This window comes from Ascidiella aspersa, chromosome 1 (genome assembly GCF_963924565.1).
Source record: "Ascidiella aspersa chromosome 1, kaAscAspe10.2, whole genome shotgun sequence".
NCBI classification, from domain to species: Eukaryota; Metazoa; Chordata; class Ascidiacea; order Phlebobranchia; family Ascidiidae; genus Ascidiella; species Ascidiella aspersa.
In genome coordinates, this window is record NC_139447.1 from 13,873,613 (window position 1) to 13,896,057 (window position 22,445).

Consider the following 22,445-nt stretch of genomic DNA (forward strand, 5'->3'; position numbering starts at 1 on the left):
GATATGAAATGACGTCATTACTATGCTCAACCAAGCAAAATAAATGAAATTGAAATGCTTAAATGCCCCTTTGTCAGGTTATTTCCAAATAGAATCGCTCGGTCCTTTCCTGATAAAATTGCTCGGTTGGATCTCAAATCATTTCTGAAATTCCTATATTAATTCTGAAATTCCTATATTAATTTGACATCGGATCGACACCTATGCTGCCCTATAAGTTTCGGACGAGTATCGATACCACCACTTGGCATCGGCTACGAACAGATATCATCGGATATTCCTATTTAAAACTTTGGGCAGCCTAAAGTGTTTTTGGAGGACCGCAAAACCGCCTATAAAATAATTAATTTACATTTAATGCCTTCGGTAATTAAAAATGTACACAAGTCAGCCAGTGTGGTCAGGATTATAGTACAAGCTAGGCCACCAGGCTAAAAACAAAACTAACTTGAGGTGAGGTACGAACTCACGACCTCCGTTCATACCGGGACCGTCGCTCTACCAACAGAGCTATACAAAGAGGACCACATCCAGGACGTAAGTATAGAATACACATTGTGTACGTTTCAGTTTAATCAATGTATTACGCATTTTCTCACGCCTAAGGCGCATTATATCACAAACGTCCCGTTTTCTATAAGCCACCTTGGATATTTGCCAAAGTAGCTATGGTCGAATTTTATATATTTTGTGGTTGTTTTGTTGCTTTGGTAGTGTGCCGCAAGCCCCCCAAAATATTGCAGAGAACTGGAGTAGATGGCCTTTACTCGACTAGTTTTACACAGAAACAACCAGATTTACAAAAGGTCTTGACCCGAAAAATTAACTGTTTACATTTTTGTTACGCAGACTGAAAACAAAAGTCTTTAGAGATGTTATTTTTAGAAATTTATAAAGTTTTTGTTGTTTACGAAACTTGCACTTAGGTCCAATTCAAAAAATCTAAATGCGCTATCTCTCTCAGCTCAACAGACAACAAAATACATTCAGCTATTTTACAGAAGCATAAAATAAAGTGACAGTAAATATAGTTAACTGGTTATGTGCAGCATATTCTGCTTCACTTGATTTGTGTTAGAAATGAATCGTGATACACTGCAACTTGATGATTTTTTTCGAAAATTAGAAGTCAAAAAACGGTAGGGAGTTCCTTGTTTTGGCGTCAATTCAAACGAAAACATGTGCACTAGCACACAAACCAAATAAAAAAAAAACGAAACTGTTCTTGTTTAACCTTAATGGCAAAGCAAACGTTTTATTTTGTTCCAGGCTTGTTGACAATTTACTTCTAACCTAAGATTGCCAAAAAATATGTACCAATTCGCATTACTTTTGCATAAATCCTGATATGGCACTTACACTGCGGGAAAGAAATATATATACACCTAAAAATGACTTAGTCAAGGGTTGAAATTCTTGTAGTTTAGATTAGGATGATTGTTGTCAAAGATACCTTTTCTTAACGAATTTTCTTTATCAACTAAGATTAAGTATAGTTACCAAAACTAATATTGTAGGTTTCTTATTATATCGTACAATCACTTTTGGTTCCAAACTTACTCTACGCAGGCAAAAACATCACTCTTTTGACTTTTGAGTGTCCAAAGAAAGTTGTTTGTGTTTGTGAGCTGATTCACGTTCGACCAAGTCGTCCATTGTGGGCGCGCGGCTCGCTTGCCGGAATCAATGCGTTTTTTATGTTTGTCGTCAGATTTCACACAACCTGGGTGAGGGGGCGCAGGAAGAGGCGAAGCGACACAATGGACGGTTATTAGGAGCGCGCCGCGGGGAGCCGGGCTTTGTTCTCGATTTGATCGAGGAGAGAGCGTCTAGCAAGGCTCGAGCGCCATTGTGGGCTTCACGCGTGGAAGAACAACCGCTTATCGCAGCCTAACAAAAGAGCAGCAGGCGCGCGAGGCGGCTTCGCGCCCCTCTCCAGCCCTTGTACACTTGCGCGCTTTTTCCCTGCTGGCTTGTTGGCTGGCCGGCTCGCTCGATCGGCCGACTAGCTATTTGCCAAGGGTCCTCCGAAAGTTTGTCGTAGTTAGAAGCGAGCTTATGGGGCACGCGCGTGTTTTTTTATTCCAGTTACATGATAGCTGTGTGTGTTTATTCAGGCCGTTCGGTTGCAGCGGGTGTGTAGTTAAGAGATCGACACGCGTTGAGATGTTGTCGCAGGTCGGTTGACAGTTGCTACTTTAAATTACCCATGTTTGTTGGGCGTTTGCTAGTCGCAAGTTCAAAGAGTGCTGCTCGATTTCATGCCATGGTCGAATGAAGATGATAGATGACTTGAAATATTAGTAGAGTTTGACAGGTCTGTACACCCGTTTATCAACCTTTCGGTGTCAGGAATGTCGTGTTTTGCCTTAGGTAATGTAACTGATATTTATCTCACTGCGTTGCATGGGACAGTTTACACTATTTGCGAACACTCGGTTGACAAAACCTCTTATGTAAACTGGTGTCCTTTTAGTTAACTGTCCATGCAACTTGACAAAGTAGATTCCTATTATTATTACCACACGTTTTTGTTCAGTTGTGAAGGTAGCTAGCCCCTACAGCCAAGGATTTAAAAAGTCGTACAGCAAATTAACAACGTTCTTTCACTAATAGGATCTGAGGTTTCTTTCACAGGTGTCTGTGGAATACGGGATAATGTTCTACGTTTTTCGTCTCAGCCAACGACGAGCTTTTCACAATGCCATTCGCCTAATTTAGGAAGTTGGTTAGGCGAACCTTCGTGGTATCTGCCTTTGTCAAGTCGTTCGGCTTTAACATTATTACGAAGTTTGTTTGCGCTTTTTTATTTTTTACTTTGGGGCGGGTTGTTTTTGTCACGGTCTAGTGACCAACGTTGTCATAAACGGGGGCATCGAAAGGGCGTTGTTGATCGGATGATTTTGGCGTGAAATCGGACCCGACTTTATTGGATTATAAATTGGTCCCAGAGGTCTCACAACGCATTGCCTGGCGTCGTCTTGAAAAACGAGTGAAAAGCGGGTTTAAAATTACCTCATTATCCATTGGAGCGTCAATTGTTACGCAGAAACGCCTAATTGGATGGTGTTGTTGTATATTTTAATATCCAAAAGTAAGTGTTTTGCATGGCTTTCACCCATTCTGTTGCATGTTTATTTAAATTTTAACCTTTTACTTCGCGTCTGATTTACTACTGGTTTGTACATTTCATTGCTGTTTATATTGCCCTGTAAAGCTTTGTTTCCATTGTCTGTAGTTTATATTGCACTGTAAAGTCCTACTTGTTACAAATACACCAAAACGTGATCACGCACGTAGGTAAATGCTATTCGCTAACTGCACATAATTAGTATATTTTTTTGGATTCGAAAATATTTGCTTTTCACACAAAAACAATATAATTAAAGTGCACGGATATCAATTTGTCGTATTTAATAGTTCAAAGCCGCTCTTGGTTCGCCGACTTAACCGTTGTTACGCTACATCTTAAATGTTTCGGAATTATACCGAAATGCAACGTCTCATGTTGACGTTTTTGACAATGATCTAAAGCTCCCGAGTGGCAGCCTGGCCTTGGGCGAACTACAAAGTTGCCACATGAAAGCGTTCATCAAACCCTCGCGCTGTCGCTGTTGCTTTGTAGACCACTTGTTGCTCACGTCAATAATTTATGGTGAAGTGACTGGCGTAAAATTTACCTTTCCAGCTATTATGTCATTTTGTTTTAGTCGCACCGGAAATATAGGATATGCTGAGTTTTTGCTTAAAAATTAACCAGCATATAGGCTCCCTTCGGACCACTTAACCCAGTTTAAAATGAATTGAATTAAGTAAAATGATCATTTTATCTCTTGGTAAAAACATGTTTTGATTCGCCGGGTTTATTTTATATCACACTACGCTAGGTGTTGAGCGACTCGCCTATTGACAGCCCTGTTGTGCACACAAGGCCCGATGTTTTGTTTGTGGCCCAGTAACGTTTTTGAGTGCAGGGCCTTTGACTTTCTTTTTGGTCGTCTCCCGCTTGTAAATGTTGCATCTGTCAACAGCATAAGGAAACACGCCTAGGCCAACTGGAGCGTAAACCGCGGCCGCGACTTGCGTGGTTTGAATTACACGTACTTGGTATAGCCTACCCTGGTGCTGTTGTAGCCGATTGGTAAAAAACCAAAGCAACTTCTGATGAAGCTGTTTGAATATTATTTGTTTCTAAAATTGACCGCACCGAGTAGCCTACTTTAAACTTTGCAGTAACGCTTGTTTAAGGTTGTATTAATGTCCATATTTGCTCATACATATTTCATTCTAATGATGTCAAGTAAAATTGGTATTACCAGCCGGGTTGCTGTTTATAGGGAGGTACTTAGTAATAAGAGCGACTCAGCCCTCGCTACTTCACATATAATTACCTGTTTTCATGCCTTAGGCTTTCAGTTCGCGTCAAAGCTATGTTAAGTATGCCAAGTTATGTTAGTTTGCCATTGCCGGAATTGAAAGCAAGAGGTGAAATTGCTTTCTTTCTGGTGTCACCCACAACGACGAGACGCAGCATCATCTTTTCGCAATCTGATTAGTGCGATTATCCCGCCAGGCAGCGTTTGAGACTTAATCAGCCTGAAGCGGAAATAAGCGATCTGGCGGAAGGGAAACAGCAGGACCTGAAAAGTGTCATTTTTTCTCAAGGAAAAAAAGGTGAAATACATGTCAGTCGCGCACATGCACAAGGCATTATGGAAGTTTGCCTTTTCTGAGTTCCTACGGCGCGCTGTTCCGCAGTTAATAATTAATAGAGCAGGATCTTCAGCATCTTTGTTGACATTGCTCGACGGACAAACTGGAATAAAACGACGCAAGAGTTTGCACTATTTGGTTTAGGTCACCTCGTAATTCTATAAGTTCGTAACGACCCAAATGAACTACCAGAAAAGAAAAAGAGAAAGGTCTGCAGAGCGAACTTTATGTCACAATACTGCAATGTGCTATTGTCGAAAGGTAATCGCGGTGTTTTCGCAAGGTGATTGCATTTCACAATCTCGGATCGCGCGAAAACAGAACAAACGGTCGTAATGTTGTTGAAGTTTCCAGTTCAGTGCCCATGCAGAGTTATGGTGAATTTAAAGAGGCTTTCTGCTCATCACCCGCAAAAATATAATCGCGGGATGTTTCAACAGTTGATCTTGTGCCGACGAGAGATGTTGCTGTAAAGCTTAACGTAGCCGCCTGATGTGAGTCACGCTTTTGCTTAGCTTATGTGAATGGAAACGGTTGGGTTTTTGAGTGATTCTGTGAGTATGAAGGCTGGGGAACTTGTTCTGTTTTCAAAAAAGTGTTAAGTTTTTATTTACAGTTATATGGGCAGATTTGAGAGTTATGAGTATAACACTTTAATTTGATTTAATTAACAAACTTTGTTGTCCGTCTCTTTTTATTGGGATTAATTTGACAATTTGATGTGGAAAAGGTATAATGTGTTTTTATTTTTATTATAACAGCTATACCTATTTTGGCAGTAAGTGTAGTTTTAGAAAACTGTTGAATTGTCATAGAAATACAAATATAGTTGTTTGTCTTTATCCTGTGTTTTGTAAAATAGTATTCACAGTATACATAAAATTAACATATTTTAAAAGTCTGCTGTCAACCTCAAACTATACCCAAACATGGACCATCTTCTAGATTCTAGACACACCTTTCATTATAAACCACTATGCTAGTATTTGCAGTAACAGGTGTCATCATTGACAGATTTTGAATCTGCACACATTAATCTAGTCTAGTGGAATGCTTTTGAACATTCACAAGGTTATGTATATGTATGGGATTAGGAATATATGTACTAGTCACAGTTTACATAATTTTGTCTCGCTATTACATAATCCTTGTTTAAGTTCTGTTGTGCAGTACATAAATCTACTCATTCCCAAAACAGAATGGTCCAAACTGCTTTAAAAACCTCTATTCTACTATAAGATGTTTCTACTATCTTTTATCTTTAGATTTTAAGTTGTAAATTAAAAAAAAATTCTTTAGAAATAAATTTATTTATATATATTTGTTTACTTTCTTGTCAAACTATTTCTAATGGATACGGATCGACTGGATAATGGATCGGAATATTCAGTAACAACTAACAGGTCAATTGCAAAATATATTTTTGTTTAACAATAATATGTAATTTTCCTGTTTGTCCTGTCTTTCGACTCTTCATAACTTTTATACTTAAAATAAGTCAACTGCAGTTAAATAATTTATTTTAACTATGAAAAATTTTCATGTTGTCCCCAAAATAGTATTTTTATTTTCACATGCTGTTTTTTTCCTGGTATTTAAATCTTTTTATTAGTAGAAATTATTTTTTTATAATTTGTTGTATGTTTAGATCTGAACGATCCCGACATGGTCACAGAAGGCAACGGAATCGTGAACATGGCAGCAAGCGACATCGAAGTCGAGGTAGTAACCTTGACCTTGATGAAAGTTCAGGTTTGTATGGGAATGCGAAGAGCAAAAACCTAACCCAAAACAAAATAAAGCATGAATGCAGAAAAAAAAATGCTCAGAATATTCATATGTTTACTTAATTGCATGTAAAAAGCACTGGCAACATTGGCCAAATCAATTTGTACATTGATTCATACCTGCCTGTTTCATAAACTGTCGCACCCCTTTATTGAATACAGCAGTCTGCACCATAGGTTTGAGAGTAGCCTCCAGCTATGTCCATGTATCTGATAAAAATCTTATCAGTGCCTGTGTGTTAGTTTGCTCCTAAAGGCTCGAAGTCTGAACCAAATGCGAGTAACAAATGAGCTCTAACATGAATTGGCCAAGCATAGTTTGTCATTATTCAATTAGGTAATCCAAACACTTTGGCATACACGCAGCGCAAACAAAATAATGCATGTATGCTGGTGAGCGCAAGCTGCCCACATTAACCTGCTGCCCCCTGGTTATGTCATCGGTTTTGCAACATTTGCAGTTGGTGATTTTGGGTTTGCATTGTGTTTATCTTGTATTTATCTTGTATTTGTACAATAATTTGTACTGTTTGCTAATTCTTTTAAAAGGTCACCCTAATATTTTTATATTAATTAGATTCAGTATATACATCTTCAATTTAAAATATAATCTATTAACAAATTGGAATTTTAAGACCATTAATAAAAATAATAGCTATTTAAGTGTATAAAGTTATTTTGAAAAAGGCTCTCAATTTCTTTTTAGGGTTTTGGGTTCATGTGGCAATAGTCTTGCAAATGTTGTTGGCTTGTCAGAAGTTTAAAAAAAAAATATTTGGCCCAAGTCTATCAATGACTTTACTTAGTTTTTAGGTTTAAACACCTTCTATATGCTCTTCTCAAGTCCCATACAACTATCAGTGTTAGGAGTATGCTACCTATTTATAATTTATATAGTTAAGTATTAAGAAGAGTACATTACAGCACTGGTCATTAATTATTTTTATCTTAATGTCTTTTCTCAAAGTATAATTTGACAAACAATTTATGAGATGAATTGAATGAGCATGAATCAATGCAGTATCATGGGGTGGTGTTAAATAAAATAGCTTGACAACAATGTTAAAATGTTTTCTTTTTGCCCATGAATCAGGTGAAAAAAAGGTCTCAATACGTACTCCCCCTATGGATGGAAGAAATGACAACCGGGGTCCCGATGAAGCCATTGTGGACATGCCTGAAGTGAGAACTCACTATTTCTCTTTCTGTTTACAAATTAAAGCTGTGCCGATGAGTGAACTTACACCATGTTAGGAGTGGCAAACATTTGGATAGGCACCCAGTTTTTTGCTTTTTGTTTTGTTTGTCAAGGACCACTTGAAACTATCAGTAGCACTGCACAAGTGTTCTGTGAGTTTGAGTTACTTAATCTCAAAGCGCTGGGCTTTATTCATTTTACAACCTGTACTGACAGTTCTTTGGCTCTTGAAGACTTTCTAATGATAGACATAAAACAAAATATCCACTTTTAACATTTTTTCAACAACAATTCAGAACAATATATATATATATATATATATGTAATACAGGAAGTGATCAATCTGAACTACATCCACTTGTTAAGAAACTCCATTTATGCATATATTAACAGTTCTTGTTACTGCATAGAATACATTTATGTGTGTATATTTTTTAAATTTTTTAGCTGTTTAATAAAGTTGTTTTGTACCAGGACTGGGGAGAAACCAACACCTTTATTTCTCAAACTACTGCTGAAACACAACTGAGCAACGAATCTCTTGCCAAATTTAAAAAGGTTAGCTACCTTTTGCAGTTGTGGTGTAAATACAATTTCTAAAACTTTATTTTTTTTAATAACGTTATTATACTTGTTAAAGGCAGTGGTTAATTACATTTAGACACTACCTAATTTTAACATCTAAATGTTTGATATAGATTTAAAATGTGTGTTATTATGTTTAGTATAATTTTTTTTTTCTCAGGACATAGAATCTTCAGTTGGTTTCCACGATTGCGGGTTTGTGGCGACCATCCTTTTTGCAATTGTCTCCTACCTGACCCCAATCGCATTTGTTGTGATCCCAAAATTAATGTGGGATGACAATGGAGATAACTGTGGGACTGAGTGCAAAGTGGGTTTCCGAACATGTTTTATTTTTTTAATTTGATCAGTGTATTAATTGCTACTGTTGTTGTTGTGTAGGCATACACCTACACTTGCTTGCTAGGTTAAACTTTAATCACTTAAAATAGATCAATATGTTGCCTTTTGCGAGTTATTTTTGTACATTTTGAATGTTTCTTAATAACTGATTTATTTTTTGCAGGGTTCTCTCATAAGTGTTTCTTTTAAATTACTCTTCTTATTAATCGCATCTTGGGGAATTTTCTTTCGAAAACAGCGCACAAGTATGCCAAGAGTTTTTATGTTCAGGTAAGTTTTGCTCTTCATAGAAATAGCAATGATAATTTCGTTCAACTAACATATTTTGAACTATAATCAATTTAGGCAACCTGTAATTTTGCTGTGTGTCAATATTGTTTCAGCTTATTGCTCACAGCCTTTACTTTATTCCCAGATCATTAATCATGGGCTTGGTGCTGCTTGTCACAGTGACTTACTGGTTGTTTTACGTATTTTGGATTATTGGCCAGCAAGAACGACACTACCCAGTAAGCTGTTTATTTTATTTTTAGTAATGATAGTGTTACGGCTTTTAGGAACTCACAGATAGGGTTGTATTTTTTATGATGCTAGTAATCAATAATTGCTTACATAAACTATTTTTTTTTAATTAAAGCATTGGAAAGCCATATTTTATTAGTGGTACATTTATACTGAAGATTTTAAAAGTTAAGTGTTGCACATGGTTATTTTTAAATTCATTTCCAGCCTGGGCATAACAGTAAAGCCGCAATGAACGGACAAGCCTTACTGTCAATATTTGGCTTTCCTTTGTCAATCCCAGTTAAACCAGTCAACAGTTGTGCACTGGGGACCTGTCTAGGCCAGGTCCAGTCCTTCCATCCTTTCACGCTAATGTGTGAGAAACGTCACGGTCTCATTGCCTCTTGACTGTGGATTATTTCGGATTAAGACTCCACACACAACTATTTGCTCGCTTTGAACAGCCGTTGCCCTTCAAGACGAGATTATCCATGACACACAGAGTTCACCTGTTATTTAACTTTTCTACTTAAATTTTAACTGAACTTTTTAAACATTTTGTTTGTTTTGGAACATAAGAATTCCCAACCCAATTTACTGTACAATGTGCTATAAAGTTGAATTAGGTTTTCGTTTTTTAAAAGTTGAATTAGGTTTTCGTTTTTTTTTTTTAAGATTGATGCCTGCAAAGCAATGGCAAAAGGACTAAGAAAATACATATTACCTTAATTTGTCCAGTCGCTATAGTTGTTTTGTTAACCAAAAATTAAAATAAAGCTGTTTACAATTAAGGCTTTTTAAAATAAACTTTAAACTTATTTCAGGCAATTGTGGAATATTCCAGCAGTCTTACAACATGTTTGCTGTTTCTGCATTACCTCTCCCTGGTGCTTTTGGAATTGCGTCACATGCAGTCAACTTATGTACTTGAGGTTATTCGAACAACGGACGGCGAAAGGAGGTTTTATTCCATCGGTGACCTCAGGTAACAAAAAAGTTAGTTAGAGATGTTGCTATTCGCCTCATTGTGTTGCCACAGTGAGTATTGAGTCATGTTGTTATTTAAAACCATTGCCATTTAAAGTATAGAAGAACCTTGTTCATGGTTGGTTGCTCCTGAACTGAGGGTATAACTAAACATACACAGTATCTTGGGTTGAACGATGAATCCATTAGTTTTATTCTAATACTTTCCTAGTAAGCAAAACATTGTAAATACATAATGCAACTATTTTTCTTTTATTAAAATGTATATCACGTTTGCATTTTACCGAAAACCTTGCACTTGTCAGTTGTGCAAAAAAACAACAAAAATGGAAAGGTCTATAAGCAGTTATTGGTATCATACTCTCATCTGTAGATGCTAGCTTACTGCGCCTAGACTGCTTTGATAGTAGGCTGGATAAGCATTGTTATACAAGTGGTGTGACAAATGAGTGCTTTGTAGCATGCTTGTCAAGTAAGGTTGTTTGCTTGGCACAAAAACATTCTAAATTTGCTTGCAAAACATTATCTAGAGTACTCTTTTTTTTTCTGTATTAAACATAATTATGTCAACATTCTGTGTTTACAGCTTACACATAATGTCTTTACAAAATGCGGTAAAGTAACTTTTCTGTAGAAGACCCCTCCCCTCCCCCAGTAGGTAACTTTTGGTAGTTGTGTGTTTCACAAAGTGTTACAAATGCCACGCAATAAAGGTCTTAGTGATGAAAAATGTGCGCTATGGGTAATTAAGGCGCTTTTAGCAATACAGGAGCTGTCAATAAAACAGCTACGGTTCCATACCGCTAGATTGATGGTTAACAATACATGTTTCTGCGCAGCATCCAGCGTTGTTCGGTGTGGGTGCTGGAGAAGTACTACTGCGACTTTCCCGTCTACAATCCGGCGCTGATGAGGATCCCTTCGCGTAGTTCGCGCATGAAGCAGCTCAGCCACCAGTCCTTCAAAGTCTACAACGTTGACGGTAAGTCGTCGCACTTCCTGATACCGCTTGCCTTTTGACGAGCGCCCATCCCGCCGTCTCTTGCTTCGCGGCGCGGTCATGTGAAACCTCGGTCGGGGTCCAGCACTCGGAAAAGTGCGTAAACCGACCGGGAAAGTCGTTAGCGCCCGTTGAGCGTGAAATTTCGCCTTGCAAGAGCCTGAAAAATGTTCGGTGGCGTTGGCGCGGTTGGCTGGATGCGGAAGTCGGCCTGCCACCGCCGGCGTTTGTTCTGGCCAGGCCACTTAAACGGCCGACCGTTGTTTGTGCGCTTTTGTTTGCTTACAAGCATTACTACGTGCTTTCGTAGCCTTTGCTGTCTAGGGTGGCACCAGGCAGCTCAAAGTTCTTAACGGTTTAAAATATAACGGCTTTTTAATTCGTGTTATGTTGAGTGGTAATAGTTATTTCTGGGTTTAACTGTTCGGTTCGATGATGATGATGATTAATTCCCATACGGCGAAGCAAAACATTTACGATGTTATCTTTCAGTCATTCGTCTTTGACGAATATGTTTGCACAACCAACATCGATGTAGCCTTTGTGCCTTATTTTCACGGCTTCCTGGTTGTGTAAATCCTCCCTCTATATATAGTGGGTAGCTTAAACACTGTAGCGTCTTGGTTTTATCCATTTTCTTGGTTTAATTAGCAAAATACAGATTGCTTATGGTTATTTCGCCCAAAACTTTAAAATCGTGTTTTGAAAGCTGTTAACTAACATTTTTGAAAACAAGTATTAAGTTGTAAAAACTAGAAAAACTCTACTATTATTGTCAAACGCAAATTTATCGACACCGACTGCGAAAAACAATAGTTTAGTGTGCCGAATAAATCCTAACAGTAGACATTTTCATAATTTCGAATGAACACTAATAAAAAGTTGAGTTTTACCTTGGTGAAAAGACCGACCTAATTCCAAACACAGACTTAAGCATCCCGCTTACTTGGTGCGATAATCTTGGCTCTTTGCGCCGGGACTTGTGCGAATGTGGCGAAGGGATTCGCTGCGGCACATCTCTATTGTTGTAATTGGCGCAGTGCGAAAAATCGCACCTTGCATGTTTTCAAAGTAAACTCGACAGCTAGGCGATAAACAAGCGGCAACCTGTTAAGTGGGACACTTTGAAATTGGTTCAGGAAAAATCTCAAAAAATCCAAATAGAACACAGCTAACCGACACTTCCCGTTCCAACGCAGGTCAACCGGGCGATGACTCGCATGGAATGACCCACCAGGCGATCATAGCCGCTGTTGCGCGGCGCCGTGATGCTGGGCACAACGAACGCTATTACGAGGAGGCCGAGTACGAGAGGCGGATTAGAAAGCGAAGGGCCAGGTGTGGAAATTACGTGTTTACAGGATTTTGCGACGCGTTCCTCCGTGTATAAGTAAGCCCCTTTACAATAGCGTTTGGGTCGCGAGCCGCCGATTACATTATACTCGGAGCCAATAGTTTTTATTTTTGGTCGCGTGTGCGGAATGTCAATTCCCGGGATTTTCTCCACAAAAGCGCCTGTCGCCTCCCGCTGAGAGCCACCCCCACCCGCTTTTAGCGCCTGGCTCGTGTTTAGTTTGGGTTTTAAGGCAAGAAACGGCACATGGATAGACGAGGTTACCAGTTGCATGCAAGCGCTGGCGAACCGTAAAGTGTCCCGAACTTTTACACCTCGTCCTTTCTTAAATCTACAGAAATGTCCGCCATTCTCCACACTTGGTCGTTTCCTTAGCTGTACGCTTGGCTATTGCCAAATGGAAGACGTTAATGGATTATCCTGTTGTGGCCAACAACAAACACCCGGTGCTAGTTTCACGCTCTAAAAAAACAGCTTTATTATTTTAATAAAAAAAAAACTTTCGCGGAAAACCACTAATAAATCGTTGTAATCTTAATTTCCTTGTAAGCTTAGAAACTATTTTGATCCTCGCCGGTAGCAGAACACTGTTAACGCCAGGATTACTTCGCGCGGTGTTACATGACCCAATATGGTTTTAATGCATTAAAGTCATACTTTTATTACATTTTATATTGAATTATTGAAGCAATGTTTTTGTCGATTATTTTGTAGCTTATGTTTCTTAAAAGAGTAATAAGATTTACTGACGCGTAGCATTACGATTTATTGGTGGTTTGTCAATTTGCTGCGTCGCAGAATCCGCAAAATATGCTTCCTGTCATCAAATTCCGATCAGCGTTTTTCATGTCGCTCCCAGGCGTTATCGCACGTGAGCATCGCCATCACGTATAAATGTTCTCCAACCTCTTTTCGATTCTCGCCCGACAGAACACTTAAATTGCTGAAGGGCTAAAAAGGCGGCTCAGCTTCGCAAGTATTGAAATAAACTACTTGTTAAGTTAACCTAAAAATAAAAAAACACCGATATTGTTGAACGCCTTTGAGTGTTGCAACAACATACGAGAAAAGTTATGCTTTTCATTGTAAAACTTGATGGTCAAAGTTAAAAGTTGGAATCCATACGCTAATCGACATAAATGTAACCGGGCTATAAATGCTTAGCAAGTAGCGATACAAACTGCTTGTTGAGTTAACCTAAAAACAGCTCGAATATTTTTGTCGTTTTGTGGCTTGCATGGTTTGTCTCGCCGCATGGCTGAACGACCCGGCAACGAAAGGGGCCCTGGCCTGTTGCGAAAGTTAGAACAAGCAGAAACCCTATACAGTTGTCTCAGCGACGTGGCGGCTCCACGAACGACAGGCCGGCTTAGACACGAGCCGCGGCCAAGAGCCGTGCACTGGCCGGGGAGGCGCGCTGCGGAGACGTATGTCGTAACCCGAGACCCGCATTAACTTACTTTCCCGCTTGTGCTCACCGACAGGTTGATCGCAGCCACGGAGGACGCGTTCGCCCACATTCGCCGGGCAAAGGACGAGGAACTCTCCAGGGGCAGGTCGACCGAGACGATCATGAGCGTAGACGAGGCCGCAAAGGTATATACCTTGTCGTTGACTTTCTAATCCGTTTTTTGTCTCGTCGCGTTTCCATGCGTGCCCTTGAATTGATCTCGACAGTTTTGTGCGCACTCACGCCGTCATGCTAGTTCGAGATCAGCCTTGTGCGGTTCTTGCTGGGTTTTACAATCTGTGGTAATACGCCAAGTATAATTACCCCTGTTGTTAATTGGTTTCGGAATATTTATCTTTAGCGTTGCTTTAATTTTATATTACGTTTACTATGTTGGTATTCACGACGCTTAGGCGGTAGGAAGTGGTAGACATAGCAGTAGCACTACTAATGGGTCTAGCTTTTTTATTCCCAAGTTGATGCTTGTCCATAATAGTATGTTAGTCATCACCAGTGGAGTCGATCTAAATTCCCTCAATGCCGATATCCAAACGATTTAAGTTTTTTATTTCACAAACGTTGATGTTGTATTAAGCGCGTTCAGGCCATCGTAAGTTAATACCCTGACAGGTTTTTTTTTCAAAGGTGATATTCTACTTGTTATTGTGCTATGGTCTTGTTTATCCCAGGTTCCGTGTTACATCTCTAGTTTTGCCTGTTCGATGTCTCCCAATATCCCAACTCATCTGCGAGTTGCGATTTCCCGTCTATACGAACCTAAACGTAACACTCGTTACAGTGGGCAGGCTCGTGTGTTGTCGATCGAAACAAAACGCCGACCGAAATTGCCACAACTTGTTTGCTGCCGACCGCGAATCACTTTCGATTTGTTCAACCCGTGTTTTGCGTTGCAGGCGATCTTTCCAGCCCTCGCCCGCTCGCTGCAAAAGTACCTCCGCACCACGCGACAACACAAGCACTACGAAATTGAGAGCATCCTCAAGCACCTCGCCTTCTGCGTCAAGAACGACATGACTCCCAAGGCCTTCCTGGAAAAGTGAGTGACATAACCGTCGATTTTTATATGCTGTTCACCACGGGCCAGTTGAGTGTAGTTTCTACGCTTCCAATATTCGCTGTTGTTGCAAACCCTGTGGGGTCCACCCATGCAAATTGGCCTTTCTACATTACCTTGTAAAGTGAACGTGGATATACGACCTAAATCACGTGTGCTGGTAGCCTAATACTAAGAGTAGAGTTCATTCGACCATCACCGCTAGACTTTTACCACAAATATGCTGCCTCGAAACTTCATTGCTTCTTCATATTTGGTGGCTTGTTAAGTTTCTCTTAAAGCGGTTTCCGTTATATACGCGCTAAAAATGTTTACTGTTTGTTTAGTGCAGTTTCTAAAAGTTATATTTTTGCTTTTACATTGCTCCCCGCTGTGGACACAGTTAAGTGGTAATGGCTTGTTGCCATTAAAGGAAAGGGTCCTTCAGATCTTGCTACCCCTTATTGACACGGACGTGATTACCATAAAGCCCCACGCTGTAAATTTTCTGTTTGAAAAGTGTACAAGTATTGTTGGCAGTTTCTACATGTAATTTAATATTTGATTGATTGGTTTAGCTTAGGCCGCTACTATAAAAAAATACACAAGCGTCCAGGTTCTTAACGTTGGAACTTGGAAGTCACAGGTTTTATTTAGTTGTTAAAATGTGTCGAATATTTTTAACTGAGTAATTGATGCACTGGAGACTCATTGACCAACATTAAGAGCCGGGTCTTACTACTTACATTTTCGTAGTATTTACATTTTCGTAGTATTGTCCACCGAGAGAGTAGCGTACAGGTGTAAAGAAACGGTCCATATAAAATGGGCAAAAAAAATCGGAAAGGGAAAGGCGGTCGCTTCAAGGTGGCCGAGCAAACGGCCTAATGTTATTTGCCCCCGCCCCATAACACGCGCTCCGTGTTTGGCCATCGTCAAACCGTCAAAGCACTCTGCGCGCTGCGTGTTTACACAAGTCGAAAAAGCGCCGCGCCGTGTTGCCAGTTGCTTCCCACAGCGGCGCGCGCATCGCTCATACTCGAGAGAAGTTGGAACGTCCCGCCCGGCCACTCTTTGCTGCGAGCCATCGCGTATTTTGGGGGCAATCGTTGCGAACGCCCAGCACCTGCTGTTAGGCATGTGATGTGTTCTGTGGCCGAAATGTGGTGCGGTGTGTTTGTTTTTTGTGCGTGAACTTTTACTGTCACCACCACAATGTGGCAAATTCTTGAACTTTAACTGTCACGGTTAATGTACTTTCCGTCGTATTGCATTAAGCCAATTCAGGCGTTACTATATCGCAACCGTTGCGTTTAGTTTGTTTGTGCGCTTTTGTTAATAACGGTAAAATCTATTTTTATCCGCATAAGAGGAACTACGCATTTTAACGACTTGGCTAGTAAAAGATAAGTGGGTCGATCGTAAACACAATTGTGTTACACCGCGTTGGTTCCTATTTCATAAAACCAACACTATAGTATCAAGTAATAGAAAACTCCCGTGTCGACATTCGCACCCCTTCTTCTACGGCATTTCTCACGGAACTTAACCGTATCGAGTGCAAATCAACACATTCATTCAGTTCCAATAGGTTCTGCCAGCTGTCCGAGCGGCAATGCCAGCCCGGTGTCCCCGTGCCCCAGAATCACGCACTCGTAAAAAGGAAACGACGCCGCGTGGGTCGAATGCCGAGAGCTCCTTCGCTGGAGCTGATCCGGTAAAAGCTCGGATTAGAGCTGGTATTGCGCCCTGACCCGGATCCCAGGCCTGTAAACATTTACCTGCCTCCGTTGTGTTTACCAACAGGGCGATCTTCCCGCCGCACTTGACAGGAAATGCTCGAAAGTGCGCTATTTTAATTGTTTGCCAAAAACCGCGATGTTTAGCTGTGAGATTTATGTCGGTCGCCTCGCCATCTGCCTTTTCGGTGGCTTCAGTTTGCGCAAAGCGATACCGTCGTGTTGCAAATGCTGGTTAATGTATTATTTAACGTTTTTTGTATTTTATACAAGGCATATTTGGCAAACGAAGGCACGGCAGCGAAAGTATGACATTTGGATAATTTTAACAATTGTTTCGTTAAAAAACCTAATTCCTTTTATCTTATTTATGTATTAATTACATTCAATGCGCGGAGATCAAATAGATCGTAGCTTTCAATTCAGTTTAAACTACTTGATTTCACAGCAAAGCACCATTGGAAAATTCACTAAACTCTTTCTCCACAATAATTCGTGTTCCTGATCTTGACACTTTTGGCCAAGTTAAACATTGACCGCCTAATGACACCCTGTTTTCTTGCCAGGTACCTTCACCCGGGTCCTTCTGTGACCTACGAACCGCGAGCCAACTCCACCCAATGGGAACTGGTCAGTGATGAACCGCTTGTTAACATGCTGCAGGTAAATGCCTATTTATACTGACGGTATACGGGTCTCTTTTCTAGTAACGCTGGTTTATTATCTAAAAATTATGTTTGTTTACCATAAACTAGCTTATCCCAACGAGACTATTTCTCTCATATATATATAAGTTTATAGAACGACAACTGTACTTAACCGTAACACGGAAAAGTCGTCTAGTCATCTTTTGGTTAAGTTAACGCAATATTTCTATTGGTGTTTCGAATTTGTTTAATCACCTACTTCAGCACTGTTTTCTGGTTTTATCATTTTGTTTTATAAACTTTAATTGCGACTGACTTTAAAAAGTTCGTATGAATTGCTTGTTTAGGATTTTTTATAATGATGCTCCATGTACTGAAAATACAGTCGAACATAAGAGCCTATAAAATGATTTTTATGTTTATGAATCGCGTTTCCTGGGTGGTCCTAAAGACTAACCTGAGTGAAAAATAACCGTTTAATTGGCGGCGAACCCATTGTAATTGCAAGTGCGGGATATCAACTGCGCCGTTTGTAGTACAGGGTTCGAGGGGTTGTTGACGCTCGTTTTTGTCATAGCGCGCACCTTTTGAAAGCGATCATTCACCTTGCACAGATAGTCAGTCGACGAGCGTCAGCGTCTTTTGTGCAAACCTCGCGACCACAATCAATAGCCGCAGATAACATGCGTCAATACAGCACCGACTGGGTGCAAATTATGCCCTGTAGTTAGTTCTTGCCATATTGCGCTCCGCCCAGAACCTCTGACGCTTTCGTCTATTGAGTTCGCCTTGAAAAGTAGCGGGTGGACAAATTAGAAATCTTTTCCAATGTCTCTTTGATGTTGCGCTTTTTTATGTGTTCAATCGATAGGATTACCGGGGAGAGAAAAGTCATTCACACCATTAATTTATAACTATTACTTTTGGAAGAGAAGGGAGACTAGCTTTTAACGTGGTAACACCTTTGCAGAAATGTAAAATGTCGTGCGCATTTGTCACGCAGAAATGTGTCAGAAAAACACTATGCAAATTTGAAAGGAATCATCCGATTGGGAATGATTGGAACTGTAAGCTTTAATCTTCACTTAATTAGCACCACAATGCAGCAAATAGACCTGTAACGATTAGGAAGTAATGACGTTATACTATATACGTATTTCCTCAAGTTGCCAAATTATCTCAAAAATGCGTGAAAAAACGCTGCTTCTTTAAGCAGGCGTGTTGTAAATCGTTAAATATCACGTGCAAGACGCGATGCGCCGGGCCTGGGGGCCTGATTTAAGCCAAGTCAAGTGGCCACTAAACGTTTTACGTCAATTTCAGTTACCACGACTTGCGGGCAGCCTATGCGCGCTTATCCGTAGCGTAAATATTTTGCGTTCTATTGACTTGTGGTTGTTATAGGCGTCTTTTGATCGTTCGAAATTGCCAACTTAATCCAATCAATACTGCTGTACTAAACGCATATTTCCTTGATAGGTTACGAATTTAAGACTGATTGTGTGTAAACAATCTTGTAATTCTGATAATAGATTAAATATTATATGGAACTGTAATTCGTTTAGTTTTTTTTTTAACCTTTTTTGGTTTCCAAAGTAATAGTTGTCCGAAACATAAAAAACATTTCGGTTGCAAAGCATTCGAAAATATAGTAACAGTACGCTTTTTAACAGCCGTTTAAACTACGAATCATTTTTCTTTAAAAACTAAAAATTGCCAAATTCTGCTTTGATAGTACTTTCTGTAATTGTTTTCCTTTTATATCTCACCTGAGCCAAGAACTCAGTTTCTGTCTACAGTTAGGCCATACAATAGGGTCTTGTACCTAAATCAGTAAATCCTCAATGAAAAACGATAGGTTACCATTTTAGTGATAAGCCGGAGCTAATAAGACCCCACCTTCACAATTTCGTTGCTAAATTAGTACACGCAGAATTATTTATGAGGCAATAATAACACGAGAGGAGTGGCTTTCTCATCTTGTGCGCGAAATTTTGGATTGATACAAAATTAGTCGTCGAGTATGAATCGTTGCTAAAACAGTATTATGTTATTTTTTTTGATCTTTTTAAAACCTGTCTGTTGTTCTTGCTTAAAGTCGAAAAAAAAACATTCAATTTAAAAGGATCTAAAAAAACTTTGAGTAAAAGCACAGAATTACTAAACATGTCATCATCATTTCTGATTAAACGCTACAACCAACAAAAAAAAGGAATGCTTTAAATGAGGACAAATTTATCGTTACGGATGATACTAATTTTGGCGTAACTGCAGTTTCTGTGTTTTTTTACTATGCTGTTTTTTTTATATTATTTTAAATGTTTGTAATTCTTAACTGTATCGAACGTGGGTCGTTTTTTCTTTGCTTTCTTTCTAACGTGAATTCGCCTTAAACAAAACAGCATCAATTAAAAACTTCTATGTTTCAGGACGGCACCGTGTTCCGACTCAACCAACTCGAGTACTCCCTCATCATCACAGTCCGGAGGACCCCAAGAGTCCGGCTGCAAGAAGTCTTCGTCGGCCCGGAGTCGCACCGCTTCGTTTTGCAGATGCAGAGCGAGACCTCCGTCTAGAAAGGGCGGCGACTAGAGAGCGGAGGATCAGTTTGAAAAATGCGCCCCGCGGTTGTCCCAGGCAACCGGTTGGACACGTGCCAACCCACCAGTAAGCCAGCAAGGAAGGAATAGGGCCAGGGCGATGCGAGGCCAAGTTAAACGTACAACTCCATCGCCATTCGACATATCGCGCTAGTTTACTGGTTTGCACGCGAACGAATCACCTACTGTTTCGCCTCTGCTTCGATAAGATTCGTTTGAATGGCCGACCCGCGACCCTACATTCAAAGAGCATCGTGTTCATCATATCAGCACATCCTTTTCTAGTTTTTGTTTTTACTTTTCTGTTTTCTTTTCTATTTGTAAATTGGGTCCGAACCAAAGGATTATGTTATACTGCTAATCATGGGAGTTTAATTCCGAGAAAATGCTGCACACGCACTCCTGATTTTTTACACGTTCCAAGCTGCACAACAATCGCGCGCAGTTTTGTTCTGCATCTTCACGTGCAATTGAACTTTGACGTGAAAAGAGACGGAACACAAAGTTTTGCAATTGTTGCAAAATAACGACCTTGTTTCCATGGCTGCTTTGCTGAGACGACGGCAATACGTGACACTAAAAAATTTGATCTCCTACGAGCGAATTATGAATACAATTGCGCCCAGCATTCACCAGCCATGTGGCAGTGGGAATGGTTCGACAGTTAGCTGGGTTCTGGCCAATAATATTTTTCGATTTGAGCGTTGCAAAATCTTTTAATTAATGTACATGTCTGAAATATGTTGAACAGTTTTTTTAGCTTCGTTAAAAAGTATTCGACCAACAGTCATTCCGCCTTCGTGGTATTTTATCGACTTGCTTTTTAGATCAAGATGTAGATCTGGGTTTCGTTTAACGGTTTGGTACACGTGCTAAAACACGCCAAACTTATCGCCGTGTGCACGTTTCATCGAATGAAGCCACACTCTTTTTTATACTTCAGACCCGCGTTTTCAGTTCTTTTAACTTACTATTTGCGGTGCCCAATATACTTCGTCTGTGGCCTGCCCGTAGAAGCACGATTTCAACCAAAAATTCACTGCATTTCTCGTTCTGTATTATGTATGTACGATTATTTGTGTTTTTATTGTCACCTTGACCTGTTTGAAGCGGTTTCAAAGACGGGACCGCCGACTTGGCTGGGTTTTACCAGTTCATCAGCCCGTTGCGCTAATACATAGACTTTGTATAAATCCCTAATTTTTAGAACCCAAGTTTTAACATATACGAACGCACTGTCCTACTCGTGTACGCGCCAAATTCGCAACGGAATAAAACCCGAGGCAACATTTATTCGTTGTCGTTACTCGTGAGTTCTGGAATAATATTTAGAGTTTCAGCTTGTGAGGTTGGTATGCTAATCTAAAGGTTTTCGGTCGATTCCTTTACATGGCATGATGTCAGTCCTGTCACATCAAAAAGTGCTTATTTGTCACTTTGAATATTCACTTGGATTTCGTGAGCAAATAAAAAATAAAATTTAAAATTCAACCGTCTACGAAACCCCTTCACAATAAATTTCTGGGCACATGCTGTCAGGCATAAAAATATATACTTTTCATTATTGAGCAACAAGATAAAAAAGTGTTACCTATCAACAGCTATTGGACTCATGAGAAGTTGTAACTAGAGGGTGACGTGATAATTATTTTCAATAGGCTTGCAGCTGCAGCAATACATTTCCACGCAAAGTTATCTGTTGATTGCTGACAAAGTACACGTACCAAAAGCTCTTTTCAATACATTTTATTGTCAACAGCCACGATTCAAATCGTTTTTTGTAAAATGTTAGTGTAAAACAACGAAATGTCGATTTTATCGAATATAATGGCTTTAGTATTTTTATTGAAATTACTAAAAAAACGTGTAATGTGTAACAAAGTTTATTGGTAGCCACCACGGAAACAAACTGAAGCTAAAGTTCCAATAGTGTTGTAGAGCATGTTGAAATGGGATTTTCTTTTGTTTTTAATTGTTTAAAAACTCACTTGCTGTGAAGCAGTTGTCACTCGTCATATAGTAGCATATATTCAAAAAATGGTCGGGTTTTTTTGGGGTCAGAAAGAGAAATTTAACATCTGTATTACGTTATTGATAAAGTCGTGCAACAATACCTTGTTGTGCTAATAAGACCTAAAAAGCAATAATAAGTTAAGCAGAAAAACCCATAAAACCATAGTATTAAAACCAACGACATAATAATGCCAAATGCGCAGTAATATGCACGACAGAAAAATAACTTAATCATATGAATAGGACATAAACCTGTCGGAATAAGTCCTAATTTCATCGGAATGAGGTCTAAATAGCCAAAATAACATGAAACTGTAGGAAGAGGGTATGTGACGATTGGGGGCCATGTGTCTGGCATTGGCCGTTTTGTTTTCGACGTTTGGGCGCCCTAGTTTAAATGTCGCCGTTAGGGCACCGCTGCTTTGGCCCTGTTTAAGATTATTGGTGTGTTATGGGTGGGGTTAGAGAATTG

General features: G+C 39.7%; 1 protein-coding gene across 2 annotated transcripts; it reads left to right on the forward strand.

The window, feature by feature from the left end:
- Positions 1–5,976: 5,976 nt before the first annotated feature.
- Positions 5,977–21,251, forward strand: LOC146167898 (vang-like protein 2). Of its 2 annotated transcripts, none has more exons than XM_083380353.1 (14): positions 5,977–6,116; positions 6,362–6,465; positions 7,594–7,682; positions 8,173–8,256; positions 8,444–8,593; positions 8,789–8,895; positions 9,041–9,134; positions 9,954–10,114; positions 10,956–11,098; positions 12,316–12,454; positions 13,955–14,066; positions 14,835–14,977; positions 17,280–17,376; positions 19,790–21,251. In XM_083380353.1, exons 1-14 carry the CDS (start codon positions 6,064–6,066, stop codon positions 19,934–19,936), a joined length of 1,623 nt encoding a protein of 540 aa, XP_083236479.1. In that variant the 5' UTR covers positions 5,977–6,063; the 3' UTR covers positions 19,937–21,251. The 2 variants fall into 2 exon arrangements, with proteins under 2 accessions (XP_083236479.1, XP_083236480.1); XM_083380354.1 differs by having other exon boundaries at positions 6,362–6,435.
- The last annotated feature ends 1,194 nt before the right edge of the window (positions 21,252–22,445 follow it).